Raw genomic sequence first — 14,842 nt, forward strand, 5'->3', positions numbered from 1 at the left:
GTCACCCTGAAATAATTGCACTAATCACTGTAATTTCATTAACCGTCCATTACAAAACAAGCCCTGTGAGTTGGCCTTTTATCTAACAAATACATTTTTCTCTTAAATTGTGCCCTGCCACTTACAGCTCAGTGCTGCTTTAGACACAAGACGCTCCTGTCGAGGCCTGAGTCCTGGCTCACTGTCAGGGTCACAGATGTGGGCGACCCCCACCAGGATCAGTGACTCCCTCAAGGCTTTCTCACAAGTGCACGCGTCGCCTAACAGCCTGCAGTCTGTTGCTCTAAGCATTAGGCCTTCCCTTTATTTTAAAATCAGTGCCTCAGTTTACACACCATTCTGTTTTAAAATTGAACTTCAATTTAAATATGCAATTAACTCTAATGATTGCACTTTTAGGGAAAAGGGGCAGCCCACTTGCCTGCTCCATCGCCTTTGTAAGCTCTGCTTCCCACAGGCAGCGACTTGCAGTTCTTTTAGCCGCTTCGTCAGGGATTGATAATACGAGATCGTTCATGCAAGAGAAACTCGGTAACAGAAGAAAACAGTGTATACTCTCAGTAAACTTTTTTTCTAAATTTCATATTTAACAACTTCTCTTATAGCCTTTAAACGTTAATTTAAGAGAGCTTTACTTTTAGAGGAAAAGTATCATTGTTTTCTGATAAAACGCCAGACCTAGAAATGGATTAGTTAATACAAAGGACAATAAAAGCACTTAATCTAGTACAAAATAGTTTTAATAAATGAATAGAAGTTTTTAGTACCGTCTGAGGTAATTTAATCTCAAATAGGCATTAAGAATATACAGTTTTATTGAGAGATTTACTCATCAGTGCTTGGGCTGAGAAAAAAGATTTAGTATTTTTTTTCTTTTCCTTTTTTTTTTTGTTACTCCTCACCCGAGGATATTTTTCTGTTGATTTTTTTAGAGAGTGGAAGGGAGGGGGAGAGACAGAGAGAGAGAAACATCAATGTGAGATCGATTGGTTGCCTCCCACATGCGCCCCAACAGGGGCCAGGGATTGAGCCTGCAACTGAGGTACGTGCCCTTGACCAGAATCGAAACCCTGGCCCTTGGGCTAACGTTTTACCCACTGGGCCAAGCTGGCCATGGCAAGGTTGTGTATTTCTTAGTGGAGACGAGTGGGATCAGAATCACAGTTTACGTACGGTTTTTCTGACTGACTGTGGTGAAGTTAGCAAATGTGCTCTGGTGTAGGTTCATGTCCTTCCTCTTTTGTGCGGTCATTGTTACCTATATTTGTCTGTGTTATAAGCCCCATTGTCCTGTGCTACAATTACGGCTTCGTACAATGTTGTTTTTAATGAGAAGAAAGGCGAAGAGCGTAGCCTCACAAGAGGCCGCAGACCACCCCCCCCCCCCCCCCCCCCCCCCCGTTCCTGCAGGAATCGGGCATCGCAGTGCATTCGCCTCGGTGGCTTCCGGAGCCCTGACATGGTTTTGGGGGGACAGTTTTGCCCAGTTACATATTTGGTTTTTAGGGAGCAGATCCGTTGACCTGTGCTCCAGCACAGGGCTCTATTTTTACATTTTCTGACCCTCTTTCTCTAAGCAACAACAAAGGAGCACGGGTCCTTCCGTCTCCCAGAGTTGTGTGTCCCTGTGGACTGAAGAGAGTCAGGAGAGTGAGAACCAATGGGCAGATAAAAATAGTTCGGTCCTTCCTTCCCAGCTTCCTTTGAAACATCCGAGTGTCTGCGGACAAGCAGGAGAAAGGGAGGTCTCTGGATGAGTTGTATGACCTGAGCATGTGCACGTGCTGGTGTCTGCCGGGTAACCCAGGCTCGTGCTGCGCCCACACCCCCTCGGCGGCGCTCATTCCAGCATCTCAGCGCTTCTGGGCTGAGTGAGCTCTGTATCGGGGAGCTGTCCTCACAGGAGGAGATTGGCCCCCCAAAGCTCGGGTTTCTGTGACTCCTCCTGGCCACTCTGTGCTGGGGGGACAGAGACCGGAGAAGCATCCTTGGCACACATGGCCCCTCCCCCCTGGTCTGTCCAACATGGGACTGTTCCCGTTTTCCAGGGATTGGGATTCCTTCTGTTGCTCCCTCTCCTCCCGGCGTGTAAAGCGTCTTCAGTCCCCGTCGGGAAAGCAGGAGAGGGTGCCCCTTCCCCCAGGCCTTCTCTTTCTCCCCTGCCCTCGCATCCTCTCTTTGTGATTCCAGTTAGAGCGGGGAGAGGGAAGGGTGGAACGGAAAGGCGAGGAAAAGTGGGAGTTCTGCCAGCAGACAGCAGCGAACAGAAAGCGTTCGGGCTCCTGATGGTCACAGCAAGGCTCGGGGGTTAGCTCCCTCCTACAGCCGGAGTCTTAGGTCACAGGAATGGCGTCCCAGCGCTAAAAAAATCTCTTAAAGCTGCAAGCAGCAGATAAGGGTTTTGATCTGAATCAAGTCGAGGCTGAACGTCTAATTTTTTTAAATCTTACATTGTCACTTTGCATGGAAAGTCAGTTCCATACAGAAAGACCTTATTGTTTGTAAATACCACTGGATCCCAGGACTTAAAAATACTCGGACAAAGGGAGCGAGCGTGGCCAGATAGAGCCCACCCGTTCCTGACGTGGCCTCGGATGCTCTCACGTTGTCTTCCATGAGGCCATGACACTGCTGCGGTCTGTCCGTCTCCGTCCTGGCGACAGGACGTCTTCATCCAGAGCCTGCCACGCGAGGCAGGAAGGTCACAGGCCACAGGCCCCGGGAGCAGAGAGCCCGCCTCGGCTCTCCGCGGCCGAGGCCCTTGGTGTGCACAGTGGAGGTTAGACGACCGCCTCCCAGTCGCGGGTGGGCGGAGGGCGGGGGGGGGGGGGGGGGCGCTGCTTCCTGTTCCAGGGGGTTCCTTTCGATGCCGGACCGAGCAGCTGGGAAGCACGGTTCCCAGATCACAGTGTACGTCTGTGTTCTGCTGCAGCAGGATGTGACAGCGACTGCTAGCCTCTATTTCCAGAACGTCAGGGCCGCCGTTCTTAAATGCCAGCTGGCCGTAAACAATGCAGGTTCTGGATTGTGTGTGCCCACATACACGCGGGTTGTTTTCATTGACCCACACAATTCAAACCTGCGTTGTTCGAGGGTCACCTGGTGGTTGGGAATCCGAGTGTGTGGAGGAGCAACTTAGTTATACGTGGATTTCGACTGTGCAGGCGGTCAAGGCCACCTTGCGTTGTTCACGGGTCAGCTGTGATTGCTTAGTCCATTACCATGAGTTAATTTGTTCAGTGTCTTAGTGTGTGGTCGGAGTCCCCACTCATCAAATCCACCCCACCCCCACCCCCACCCCCGGCGACACCAATCAGATTTTCCTATAGCAGGTGAAAGAGTGGAGGAATTACATATAATACCAGTTCTTTTTTTGTTTTTGTTTTTTAATGTTTTTATTAATTTCAGAGAGGAAGGGAAAGGGAGAGAGATAGAGACAGAAATGCCAATGAGAGATTCATGGATCAGCTGCCTCCTGCACGCCCCCTACTGGGGATGGAGCCTGAAACCCGGACATGTGTCCTGACCAGGAATTGAACTGTGACCTCCTGGTCCCTGGGTCCACACTCCGCCACTGAGCCACACCAGCCAGGCTAGCAGCAGTTCTCACATGCTGGTTTTTACTTTCTCATGGTGCCCATCTTTCAGAGCTACGTCCAGGCCCCAGCATTCGGATAGATACTCAGAAATTGGGTCCTTCTGGCCGCGCGCAGAGGCGTGGACTAGACAGCCATGCAGTCTGCGTCAGGATGCGATGTGTCTGGATTGTAGCCATAGTTTCATGGGTAGATACATCTTCCCCAGTGCATTGAGTTGTACACTTTACACAGAATTCATTTTGTACGTAAATTATATCTCAGTAAAATGTTGTTTTTTCTAAAGTGGCCTCTTGCCTGAGGTCAGACAGGTGGGTCGCAGCGCCTGGCTCAGGCTCCCCTAGCCTCCCCGTCTCCCCACAGTGTCGCAGACTCGGAAGGGAGTTTCAGTTTTTATTGTATCATCCCAAGTAGCGTGAGAAATGCTTCTGCCTCCCGTGCTTCACCCACTCGGGACGGACGGGATGCGACAGAATGTGAGTGCAGAGGAGGCGGAACCTGCCAGGCTAATTGCATTGCGTGCCTGAGGCTCTGGCTTCCAGAAATGAGTTTAGCCTGAGGTCAGTCAGGAACTTTAGGGTGACCTCTCTGCAGGTTATTTGTAAAGATGCGTATTGCTGTCTCGATCTATAATTACGGGAAGGGTGATTAACCACCAGATGATGGAGGGAGGAGGGACCCTACAGTTAACCCTCGAACAACGCAGATGGGAACTGTGGGCTCCCCCATACGCGGGTTTGCTTCAGTGCGTGCAGCGGGCTGCCTGGGCACTGATCTAGGCCGTTTTGTACAGGGGACTTGGCACCCGTGGGTCTGGTTCCCTCGGGGACCCTGGGGCCAATCCCTCACTGGGCTGCCCTCGGGGCGGACGAGCTGTTCAAGGCTCACCTGTAGTTCCTTTTACACATGGGCTCCAGGTTCGGGAGGAAGAAGCGGACTGGCTACCAGCCGCTGTATAACAAGCCCCGCCTCCAGCGTGGATGCCGTTCAATGATGGCACTGACGTAACTCATCAACCCGGGATTGAGGGGCTCGTGGGGACAGCTCAGGGCTGCTCCACTCAGGTCATGTGAGGCCCTGCAGGGTGAGTCCCATTTTGGACGCCGCCCTCACGTGTCTGGTGGGTGATGTGGCTGTTGGTGAGACTTTCACTGGCCGTGACCGGAAACCCACATGCGGCCGCTCCGTATGGCCTGGACTTCCTCCCGGGTGTCCCGAGAGAGCCGGCCCAGCGCCGCCGGCCTCTTATGACCAGCCTGGGCGTCACACGTGCTGGTTGTCCAGGCAGCCACAGGCTTCAGTTCCCAGGCAGGGAGAGGCGCCTCTCTGGGTGGGCACAGCCAGCTGCCACGGTTATGGCCATTTTAAAAACTCACTCTGCCACGGAGGCTCTGTCCCTTCTGTACGTGCGGGGAGAAGCTCATCATGTGACACCAACTTGGCAGAAGCTTAGAATGATTTTTTAAAAACATGGCCTCCCGGACGAGAAGGAACCGGTGCTCAGTGGCCTCTGGTAAGGCTCTCCCTGTGCCCGTGGGACGGGGCTCCCTCTGCAGCCTCTGGTGCCCTGCGCCCAGGGCCTGAGCCTCGCCTTTCAGAGCCCCAGGGTGTCCTCCAGCAGCGGGACTTCCCATCAGCCCCTTGGCCTGCCTGGCCCACACCGGCTCTGCCGTGGCTTCACTCTGTTGTACATTCGGTTGCAAACCCTGGAACACGAGGAAGTACAAAGCTTAAAAGCTGAGGGAGCCTGTATGCACCTAAACGTGGCTGTGGCCCTGGGCTTTTACGGATGTCTCTTCGTAACGCAATCTCTTCTTCAGGCATCGAAACTGATGACATTTTTAATTTCAATTTTTTTTCTTGCTCTAAATCAATCGTGAGCTCTAACACTTAGCTGTGCACAGAGAGGTCATGAACTACACGGAGGGACATAATTGCAGTCTAGAGCATGGCCCTTGCCCTCAAGGGACTTCAGAATTATTTTTGAAACAATATTTCTAGGCCTTTTAAAGTTATACCTTGCTCTGGCATAATTTAACTGTCTTCACGTCTCATATTTACAGTGATAAGCATTCCTTACTGTGCTCTGGGGAACCCAGTTTTGAGGGGCCTCTCTGTTTCTCTCAGCTGTCGCCGTAGCCCTCCTGCTGGCCCGGAACCCCTCTCTAGCTGCATTCTAATGGTTTTATACCAGGAGGCCAACAAAAAGGACTTGTAGCACCGTGTGTGTAAAATAAAGCCAGAGAAAGGGAGCCTGGGGTCGGGAGAACGTGCCACACGCGGCCCCGTGGGCAGTGCCTCGGGTCCTCCCACGGCGGCCAGGCTGTCCTTGGTGCGAAGAAGGGGGTGAGCCTTCCCCCCATTGGCTGCGCTGCAGGAAACGCCAGCTGAGCCTGGAGTGGTGGCTCTGGAGAGAAGCACCCAAGAGTGGGTGGCTGCAGGTGCGTTCCCTCTTTTAGGTGTTTTGCCGTTTTTCCTCTGCCACGATGTCCCTTGTCGGTGTGGAAACCAATCCAGTGGCCTGTTAAGAGACACTCGGGTTCCGGCTGGAGCAGTCAGACCCGTCCGTCTCTCGTTGAGCGCGGTCACTTCCTCCCCGACGCGGCCGCCTCCGTGCAGGCTGCCTGTGCCTCACCCTCCTTTCCCCACAGTGAGGTCCACCCAGTGCCTGGTTCTCTCCCGGGTTTGCCCACGCTCAGGATCATGAGCGACCCCCAGGCTGGGCCGGTGCCGTCCAGCCCCCTGGAGTCCTTCGCTTGGGGTCCTGCCTTGGCTGCAGCTCAGGCCGTCGGGGCCTAAAGAAAAGGATGCCTGTCGGTTGGGGCAGCCTCTCCAGAGTAGAGCCAAGCGCGTGTCACCTGGAAAAGGTTTGTGGGGGATTCTGATGCTCAGTGAGGATGGAGGGTCCTCACTGGAACCTCCCCCCTCCCCCATCATAATGGTCCCCATGGCACCCCCGCGCCCCAGGGACACAAGACCGGGACTCTGTCTTCGGGGCTGGTGGTCACCCTGGGCTGGCGCCCTGGCTTCCTCCCTCCCTCCCTCTTTAACACTCGGACCTCTGGGGGCCCCCGGACACATGCCACCTCCCCTTCCCTGACCTGGAGCAGCGCTTGGCTCAACGTCAAAAGGAGAAGTCCCCAGGAGACACCTCCGATCTGCAGCCAGAGTGGGTCTGCCATTGACAGCACACGGCCTGGCACCCCGCAGCATCTGCCACCACCCCAGGGCCTCCTGGGCCGTCTGCGTTAGCATCACTCCTGGGGATGGGACCCCGTCTCCAGATGAGCTTTCCCTCTTAGACACTGTGTCCAGCACCGCCCACCCAGCAGAGCACCCCTACCTGCCTCACTCCCACTCACACACCTCCACACCCTGCCCCGTCGGCAGAGCAGCTGAGGCCTGTGGGCCGGGTTGGATTGTAACTCCGGCCTCCTGCAGGGATCTGTGACCCCCCCAGTGCGTGTCATCCCAGGGACCAGTCGTGGGAAGGCCCCGCTCTGCCCGTGCCAGGCTGTGGGCAGGCACAGGGAAATGGTGCTGCGCGTGCTAACAGATGAGTCATGGCTTCTGGCTGCTCGCCCGATGCCCATGAAAGTGGCGTTTCCTTAAATAGGGCAGGACTTCAGTAACTATTTAAAGAACATGTGGTATTTGGGGATTTTATGGCCCTTAACTAAACTTGAGACAAATTAAGACATTTTAAGAAGTTTTATGACGGGTGCGTGTGTAGATCTGTGTAATTTCTTGGCGCTCACTCCCCGCGCCTCCACTCGCAGTGCATATACAGGCACCGGAGGGGCCATCTGAAGGCCACAGGAGGGACGGCGGCAGATCTGAAGGGACAGGAGCGGGCGGGTCTGTCCCAGCTCGAGAAGCAGCGAGTGGGCAACGCCCAGCCAGGTCGCTCTGCAGAGGGCATGCGGCGCCGCGGCTTCACCAGCCTCCGCTGCGATGCGCGTGGAAAGGACAGCAGATGCCCCTGTGGCCCCGGCTGCGCCGCCTGCCCTGGCAGGTCACACTCGGTGACACTCCGGGAGGAAAGACGTGCGCCTTCGGGGGAAATGGGGCGGAGTGCCCCCTCCTCTGCTGAAAGCTTTTTGAACTTTTGTTCTGGCGCCTGTCATCCCCCTTTGTTGTGTCCCCGGGTCAGACATAGACTTACCGTGCGCAGCAGAAAGCCCTGCAGGGACCGGAAACCAAGGCAAGCCCTGCATTCCCTAACGAGGAGCTTTCGCTGTGACGGCTGTGTCTCTAGCTCTAGTTTAACAAGCAAATTGTTTCCCCCGAGAGCTGGGCACCATGGCCTGTGAAGGGTGAACGGGAGCAGCCTTCCCTGGGGGCACGGTCCCCTCGCATGGCCAGCTTTTGGCTTTAAGAATCGTTGACTTAAAGGGGCCGCTGGCTGCCCAGAGCTGTGGGTTCAGGAGCGAGAGCACGGGGGTGGAGGCGGCCCCGTGGCCCGCCCCTCGCTGACCTGCAGAGCACCAGCCGCCCTCCGCCTGGGGAGACGCAGTGCTTTCCTCGGCCCGAAAACGCCGCTTTTGAGGATAGAAATCCGTCCAACCTGTAAATACACACGGCGGGGAAAGGCCCTGGGGCAGCCATAGCCAGGACAGGCCGTGTGACTTCACGATGTGGTGGCTCTTACAAGGCGGTGAGTGCTCTTCGCTCACCGTGATGAAAGGCGACCGAATGCTAACTGCATTGAGGGCACTTTGCAAGTCTTGTCCTCTCGCAGCACGAATGCTGCTGACCACGTGAGCTCTCCACCTTCGGCTCCTGGCCCCTGCCTGGCCGCCCGAGTCCCCGGGAAGCTCGCTCTCCTCGGCGCGCCTCCACCTGTGCGATGCCGGGGGCTGGGTCTAGACCCTTCCTGCCCACGTGCTGTCCCTGGGTGACCTCACCTGGACACTGCTTCAGTCCCCCCACCCCTCCGAGTTCTGGGCCCTCAGGTCCGCACCACCTGGTGCCCCCCAGGGGGTGTCTCAGAGGCACCCCATTGATCGCGCTGCATCAGACATGCAGGTCCCCCCCCCCCCCCCCCGCCTGAGTTTTGCACCGTCCCCATTCCCATGCGCTCCTTCCTGGCGGCAGAAGCCACGTCGTCCTTGGCACCACACGCGCTCTCCCTCCTGGTGTCCAGCCTGTCCCCAGGTCCCTCTGCTTCAGCCCTGAGACCTTCCTGCCCGCCTCACCGGGCCTCTGTGGCTGCCACCCAGCCCTCCTGGCATCCCGTGCCCTCAGCTCAGCCACACGCCCCTGAAAGCCTCCTGAGGCCAGGTCCACACTGGGCCCACCTGTCGGGCTCTGTCCTATCAGACGGCCCCTCGGGTAGCAAGGCCTGAGCAGCGCCGGGGCCAGGGGAGGACTCATCGAGTGGGTGCACGCCCTCCCATGACCATCCGTCCCCGGGCCCCTGCGCACAGGCTCTGTGCCTCCTCTCCTCCCCGCCAGGGGAGGCCTGTCGCTGCTTTCTCTGTGGGTCACGAGGGGGGGGGGGGGGCGGGGGGGGGGCGGGGAGCAGCTGCTGCTGCCGTTTGAGCCACGTTGCAGCAGGTGGTTGATACAGAGCAGGTTCCCGCCCGTGCGTTCTGAATGAACACCAGCAGTTGGAAGGACTTTCTTCTCCTCAACAAGCAAACACTGTCACCCCCCCAGGTGTGGACGGCCTATAGTTCCCTAGTGTTAACGGCTCGGCCTCTCCGTGGGCGGGTCTGTACGCCACTTCCAGGCCGAAGCCGCTCCCGGCAGCACTGGCACCTGGGCTGGGGCAGGCGGCGCAGAGGACGCCCGTGCTGGTGCCACCTACACAGAAAGCAGCGAGGGAAGTGCCGCCCTTCCTCTCACAGCCCTGCCGTGGGGTCCAGGCTGCAGCGGAGGGGAGGGCGATGGCGAGGCGAGTGCAGGCCCCTCTGGCTCCATCACCAAGGAAACCAGTTAGGGCCCTGGCACCACTGCTCTGCGCTGGGCTGGGGCTCCCCATGGGCACGGCCATCCCGGGGGCCGGGGTGCAGGCAGGGGCCTCGCTGGGCACTGGCACCGCTTCGGGATGAGTGGTCAGCGAGCGGGCTCCTGTGGGACAGCCGCTCCTCTGGCTCCTAATGCAGGTGTGCCTCTCGTGCACACACTTGTTTCTGTGAGCCCTGCCGCGTGTCAAGGGGGTGCAGTGGCTGTGAAATGAGGGCCCCAGAGGGGAAACCAAGGCACGTTCAGCCGAGGACCAGCTTGTATGCACACCTGTCTGTCGCATGGTGGTAGGAGTCCCATCTCAGCCGTAAGCAGTGAGGGAGGCTTTCCCCACGTCCTCGGTGGCACCTCAGCTCCCAGGGCTGGGTCACTCCCCTGGGCCTCTCGGGACCGGGGGAGGGAGGGGACGGGGAGGGGCTCTCAGTTCTCAGTCGGGCCTGGTGCTTGTGGGCCTGGTGTCTGCTGGGTGGGAGGCGGGTCTGGCCTCCCTGCAGCCTCCCGAGGGCCGGGGTCCCCGGGCAGCCTGCCTGGGTGTGGGCTGGGCTGCTTGGGTTTGGAGCCTGGTTGTCAGGTTGAAGCCAGCCCCTGCCCAGGAAGCCCGGGGGCCGTGGTTTCCTCTTTCTCAAGTCGCTCCTCATGCTTTGCAAGTGGCAGCGCTGCTCCGACTGAGGGCTCCAGGCCGGGCGCGTCTGTCTGGAGGAAGCTGGGCCAGGCTGGGGTTTCCACAGCTGGGAGCTGGGCGCAGCGGTTTCCTCTCGTGCAGGAGCCGGGGCCGGGAGGCGCGGTGAGGCCAGGCACGTAGGCGGCTCTGCCAGAGACGCCTGCCCTTCAGGAGCTGGAGCAGGGCCCCGCGGCAGGAAGCGGGGATTTGTTTTCCTCCAGCAGCAAACGTGACCTCGGGGGCGAGGCTGGGAACTCAGCGTGTGCTGCCTGCCTGGCAGCGCGGGGCGCACTGAGAGCCCCTGGCCCCGTGGCCCTCACCGCTGCCCGCTGCCCTGGCTCTCTCGTGAGGGGCCAGATGGATGAGGAAAGCGGTCGGGCTGGGCACTTAGGCCGAGTGTCAGTCATCACCGGATCCGCTGTGCCACCCGGGCCTCTCGCCCAGCCTCCCAAGCGCCCCTGGGTGCGTGTGAGAATCACATGGCACACCCCTGTAGGGTGCTCGGGACACGGTTCCCATCCCTGTCCCCGCTGCTGCAGCCCAGCACCTTGGACAGGTCACTTCCCTGGACAGGTTCCCCCCTACTGGCTGCTTCCTGGGACTGAGATGGGGGCAAGTGCAGGCTGGCTCGGACCCTCCCTTCCCAGTGCCCGTGAGGCTGCAGGGCTGTGGGACGTGCACCCAGGTTCCTCCAGGTGGGGAGGGCAGCTCCAATGTTTGCCACCGATGGCAGCGATCTGCGGGCGGGGGTTGGGGGCGTGGAGGAAAGGGCCAGTCACGGACACAGCCAGGCCTTGGGCGTGGCCCAGCCCCCGTGCTTGCTCCAGAGGCCATGTGGCGGCCCAGACTCCTCCACCTCCTCAGCATTCTCCTGAGAAGACCAGCGTGTTGCTCATGTGTTTCCCTCCTTCTCCTGCAGAACATCGACATTACAAACTTCAGCAGCAGCTGGAACGACGGGCTGGCCTTCTGTGCCCTCCTGCACACGTACCTCCCAGCCCACATTCCCTACCAGGAGCTCAACGGCCAAGACAAGGTGAGGCAGGCTGCGGATTGGCAGCCCTGGCGTCCTCACCCAGGGAGCCAGGGGGTGTGGGGAGGGGAGGCAGAGCCCCCCATCGATGGGCCACGCGCGGCCCTGGTGGCCGGCCCCTGCTCTTATTCTGGCCCTAGAGCATCAGTGCTGAGCCAGCCTCACCCTCCTCGGGCGGGCGTTTGCGGGTAATGACTTCCCCGGCGGAGCCGCCCGCCCTTCCCAGGGCGACATGTAAGATCAAGGGCTTCACGAGCACTGGCAGAGGGAGGTGCCCAAGGTGTGAGCAGCACCCACCGTCCCAGCCCGTCTCCGCCCCTCCAGGCCCAGGATGGCTGAAGCCGAGCCCCGCGAACCAGGCAGTGGTCTGAGCATCCCGTCAGGCAGCTGCTTGGGGACAGGTCAGGGGACAGCTCTCCTCCGGCCCCTGCGCACCCCACCTTCAGCCCCTCATGCGCTTCAGACAGCCTTGAAGTTCCCACAGGGAGGAAACTCTCAACAGGGGCTTATTTCTGTTCAGCGTTTGGGGCTCTGGTGGCTGAGGGCTGATGGTTGGGAGTGACCTTTCTGTAGTGAGAAGGCACACGTGCGTGGCCGGGCCTGTGAGGGGCAGTCAGCACCTTGCTGGCCCGGCGTCCAGCGGGGTCCTGAGGACTCGCCTGGATGTGCTTTGGTGGCACGTGGAGGCCGGGCTGCCCCAGCGCACCCGGTGCAGACCCCTCACACTGTCTCTTTTGCAGCGAAGGAACTTCACCCTGGCCTTCCAGGCGGCGGAGAGTGTCGGCATCAAGTCCACCCTGGTGAGCCCCCCGCCCCCAGTCCCGCCGGGGCCCCTTTCTGTGAGGAAGCGCTTGCTCCTCGTGAAGGGAGATGCCTGTGGGCGCCGCGTCCGGGCCCCTGGTAGAAATGGAGCAGGCGTCCAGCCTCTGAGGGGTGATGGGCTTAGACCAGAGGCCTCCGAGGCCCTGCCCAGCCCGAGAGGTGCCAGGGAACTCTAACCAGGCCTTCCCTTCTCTGCCAGGACATTAATGAGATGGTGCGAACGGAGCGGCCCGATTGGCAGAACGTGATGCTGTACGTGACGGCGATCTACAAGTACTTCGAGACCTGAGCACCCCCGACGGCCCCGGCCACAGGCGCCACCAGCACCATTCGCTACGCCCATGAAGCTTTCAGCAACTCCAGGCGGCCCCAGCGTGCGAGCCTGCAGCCCAGGCCTCCGGGGCGGGAGCACTCGGGCCTGGGTGGCCAGACTCCAAGCAGGCTCCTCCCCTTGGCCTGTCCCGTCAGCGGTCAGCGTGGGCTCAGACGCCACGCATGCCCGTCGGCGCTGAGTTTCCCCGGAAGAGAACGCTGAGCTGTGAGGCTGGGGCGTGTAAACAGGCGCGTGCACAGCTGCACGGGGAGGGCAGCTCCGGGGGAAAGCTTCCGCCAGCTCTGCCCCCAGGGCAGCTTCCTGCTCCGGCACCGAGTGGGCCCCGCTTGACGTGGGCTTGGTTTCCAGGGGTGTCGCCCAGCCGCGGGGCGCAGGACTGTCATGCCAGTGCCATGCAGTTCTCAGACGGAGCCGGTGGTGACGAAGTCGGGCTCCCCCGCCCTCTGCTGCCGCCGGCCCCCGACGCGGGAGACAACCGCTTCTCCGGCCTTGAGGGGGCGTGGAAACTCAGCTGTGACCTAAAAGACCTGATCGTAAGGAATTCTCTAGTTAAAAAATGTGGGTTTTTTCTCATGAGCAATATCGAGGGAAAGTAGCTCCTGTTGTGTTAGCACCAAAGTTACCTGGTTTCCTAAGCCTGGAGATGAAGCACAAACTGGACGTCAGCGTGGCGACAGCAGAACGAAGGTGGACGCGGCAGGAGAAAACGGGACGGCTCGCAGGCTCGCAGGGGCCCGGGCGGCGGAAGGCGGTCACTGCGCGCTGCCTGCGTGCAGCCTCCTGGGCGGAACGGGAGGAAGTGCCTTAACTCCTGCGAGGGGAGCTGCCGCCCGGAGGCCCGGGCCCTGGCCGGGCAACGCTGGTCACGTCCCAGGCCACAGGCGGCCTTGTGACCCCCCTTCTGCAGTTTGAACCAAAGCCTTGCTCCCCCGGGCGTTCTGTCCTGTTGGTGCGACTCTGGGAGGACTCGGTCCTTCCTGGGACGGGGAGCCCAGGTCTCACGAGCACGGGCGCAGGAGCCGGGGTCGGATGCACCTGTTAGCACCTGGGAAGTCGCAGGGGAAGCAGGCTCGCTGCCCCAGCCACGCTGCCAGGAGGGGCCCACGGAAGGCCACCCGCCGGCCAGCGGGCCCGGGTCTGCATTCCAGCACGCTCTCGACCAGGAGCGGGGCGTGTCTGTAGCCGAGAAGAGAGTGATGGTGACGGAGCAGCTGGGCGTGTGTGCGGCTCGCTGGCCGGGTCACAGGTGGCTGTGAGTCTCCTGCCCTGGCTGCTTGGCTGCTGCCTGGGGGGCTTTCTGTAAGACGCCCCCATTGGGCTAAGAAAGGAGAAGCTGGGGCGCAGAGCCCAGCCCCGCGGACACACAGCCCTGAGTGGGCGCCTCCTGCCGGTCCTCCCGCCGGTGCTGCTCCTGGTGGCTCTGTGGACAGGCGCTGCCGTGGGGCCTTCACCGCCCACCTGGGTCCTCCCCTTCCCTCACGGGCCTGTGGGCACCCGTGTCCGACTGCAGGCTGCGCGTTGTTATTCATGACATTGGGGGAGCCTCTGGTCCAACGAAGAGACTTTCTTGGTCTGCAGTTCACACCTGCCCCTTCCCAGCCGGGTGAGCCGGCCCTGGCAGCTCAGGCAGCGCCTGCTGATGGGCTGTGCCCACGTGGCCGGCCGCGTCCAGGTCATGCCCTGGGGCCATTGGGAGGGCAGAGGGTGGCCAAGAGGAGGGTTGGCCCCAGGCCCGCCTGTCTGGGGGTCCACCGTCTCCCTGACAACAGGCCATGCAGGGGCACCAGGCCAGGCTGCCCACATCTGCACGTGGGTCTGCAGAAGATTCCAGAAGCGTGACTTCGTGGTTTTTTCCAATAGGATCCTATCACAGAGTGGTTCTGGGTGGTCACACGCCTAAGCATGACCCTCAGGTGCCGTAGCCCAGCGGCACGTCACAAGAAGCTTCCAGAAAGTCGTTTGCCTCGGTTCCTTCCGAGCATGAGCATCCCTGCGAAAGGGCCAGGGCTTGCGTTGGCGATGCTTTTACTTTGTTGTATTAAATGCTCTTAAATGTATTAAAGTTGTTGAAACATGTCCGGCTGGGCTTTCCTAGTGCACAACCTCCTGCTGCCCTCTGACCTCACGTGGGAGGGACCCCGGCCGCCTCCTGGGACTGGCTGAGGGGGGACCTGGGAGAAGCTGGGGCAGGTCGCACCCTGGGCTGCGCTGCACAGCCACGGCCTTGGCCGATGCCCAGGCCCAAGGTGGGGCCTGGCCCAGGTGAGTCGGGTCCTGAGACCCCAGGAGCGCCAAGCTGTCCTGTAAGATGGGGGCCCCGGCCTCAGAGAAACCTAGAAATCGACGATTATACCCCCAGAGGCACCCAACCAGTCAGGCCTTTTTCTCCTGCATCTTGCGTGGAATGATCACGGATCCGTGAGCAC

The 14,842-nt window shown here is 59.9% G+C and overlaps 1 protein-coding gene across 1 annotated transcript in view; it reads left to right on the forward strand.

The window, feature by feature from the left end:
* The window catches only part of SPECC1L (sperm antigen with calponin homology and coiled-coil domains 1 like), a 54,229-nt gene extending 39,737 nt beyond the window's left edge, over positions 1-14,492 (forward strand). Inside the window, exons 14-16 of the mRNA XM_081114238.1 lie at positions 11,147-11,263; positions 12,001-12,060; positions 12,282-14,492. Of these exons, the coding sequence (XP_080970364.1) occupies positions 11,147-11,263; positions 12,001-12,060; positions 12,282-12,371 (267 nt within the window). The 3' untranslated portion in view covers positions 12,372-14,492. The remainder of the gene's footprint in view (positions 1-11,146; positions 11,264-12,000; positions 12,061-12,281) is intronic.
* Positions 14,493-14,842: the final 350 nt, after the last annotated feature.

This window comes from Myotis nattereri (assembly GCF_964212035.1).
Source record: "Myotis nattereri genome assembly, chromosome: 19".
NCBI classification, from domain to species: Eukaryota; Metazoa; Chordata; class Mammalia; order Chiroptera; family Vespertilionidae; genus Myotis; species Myotis nattereri.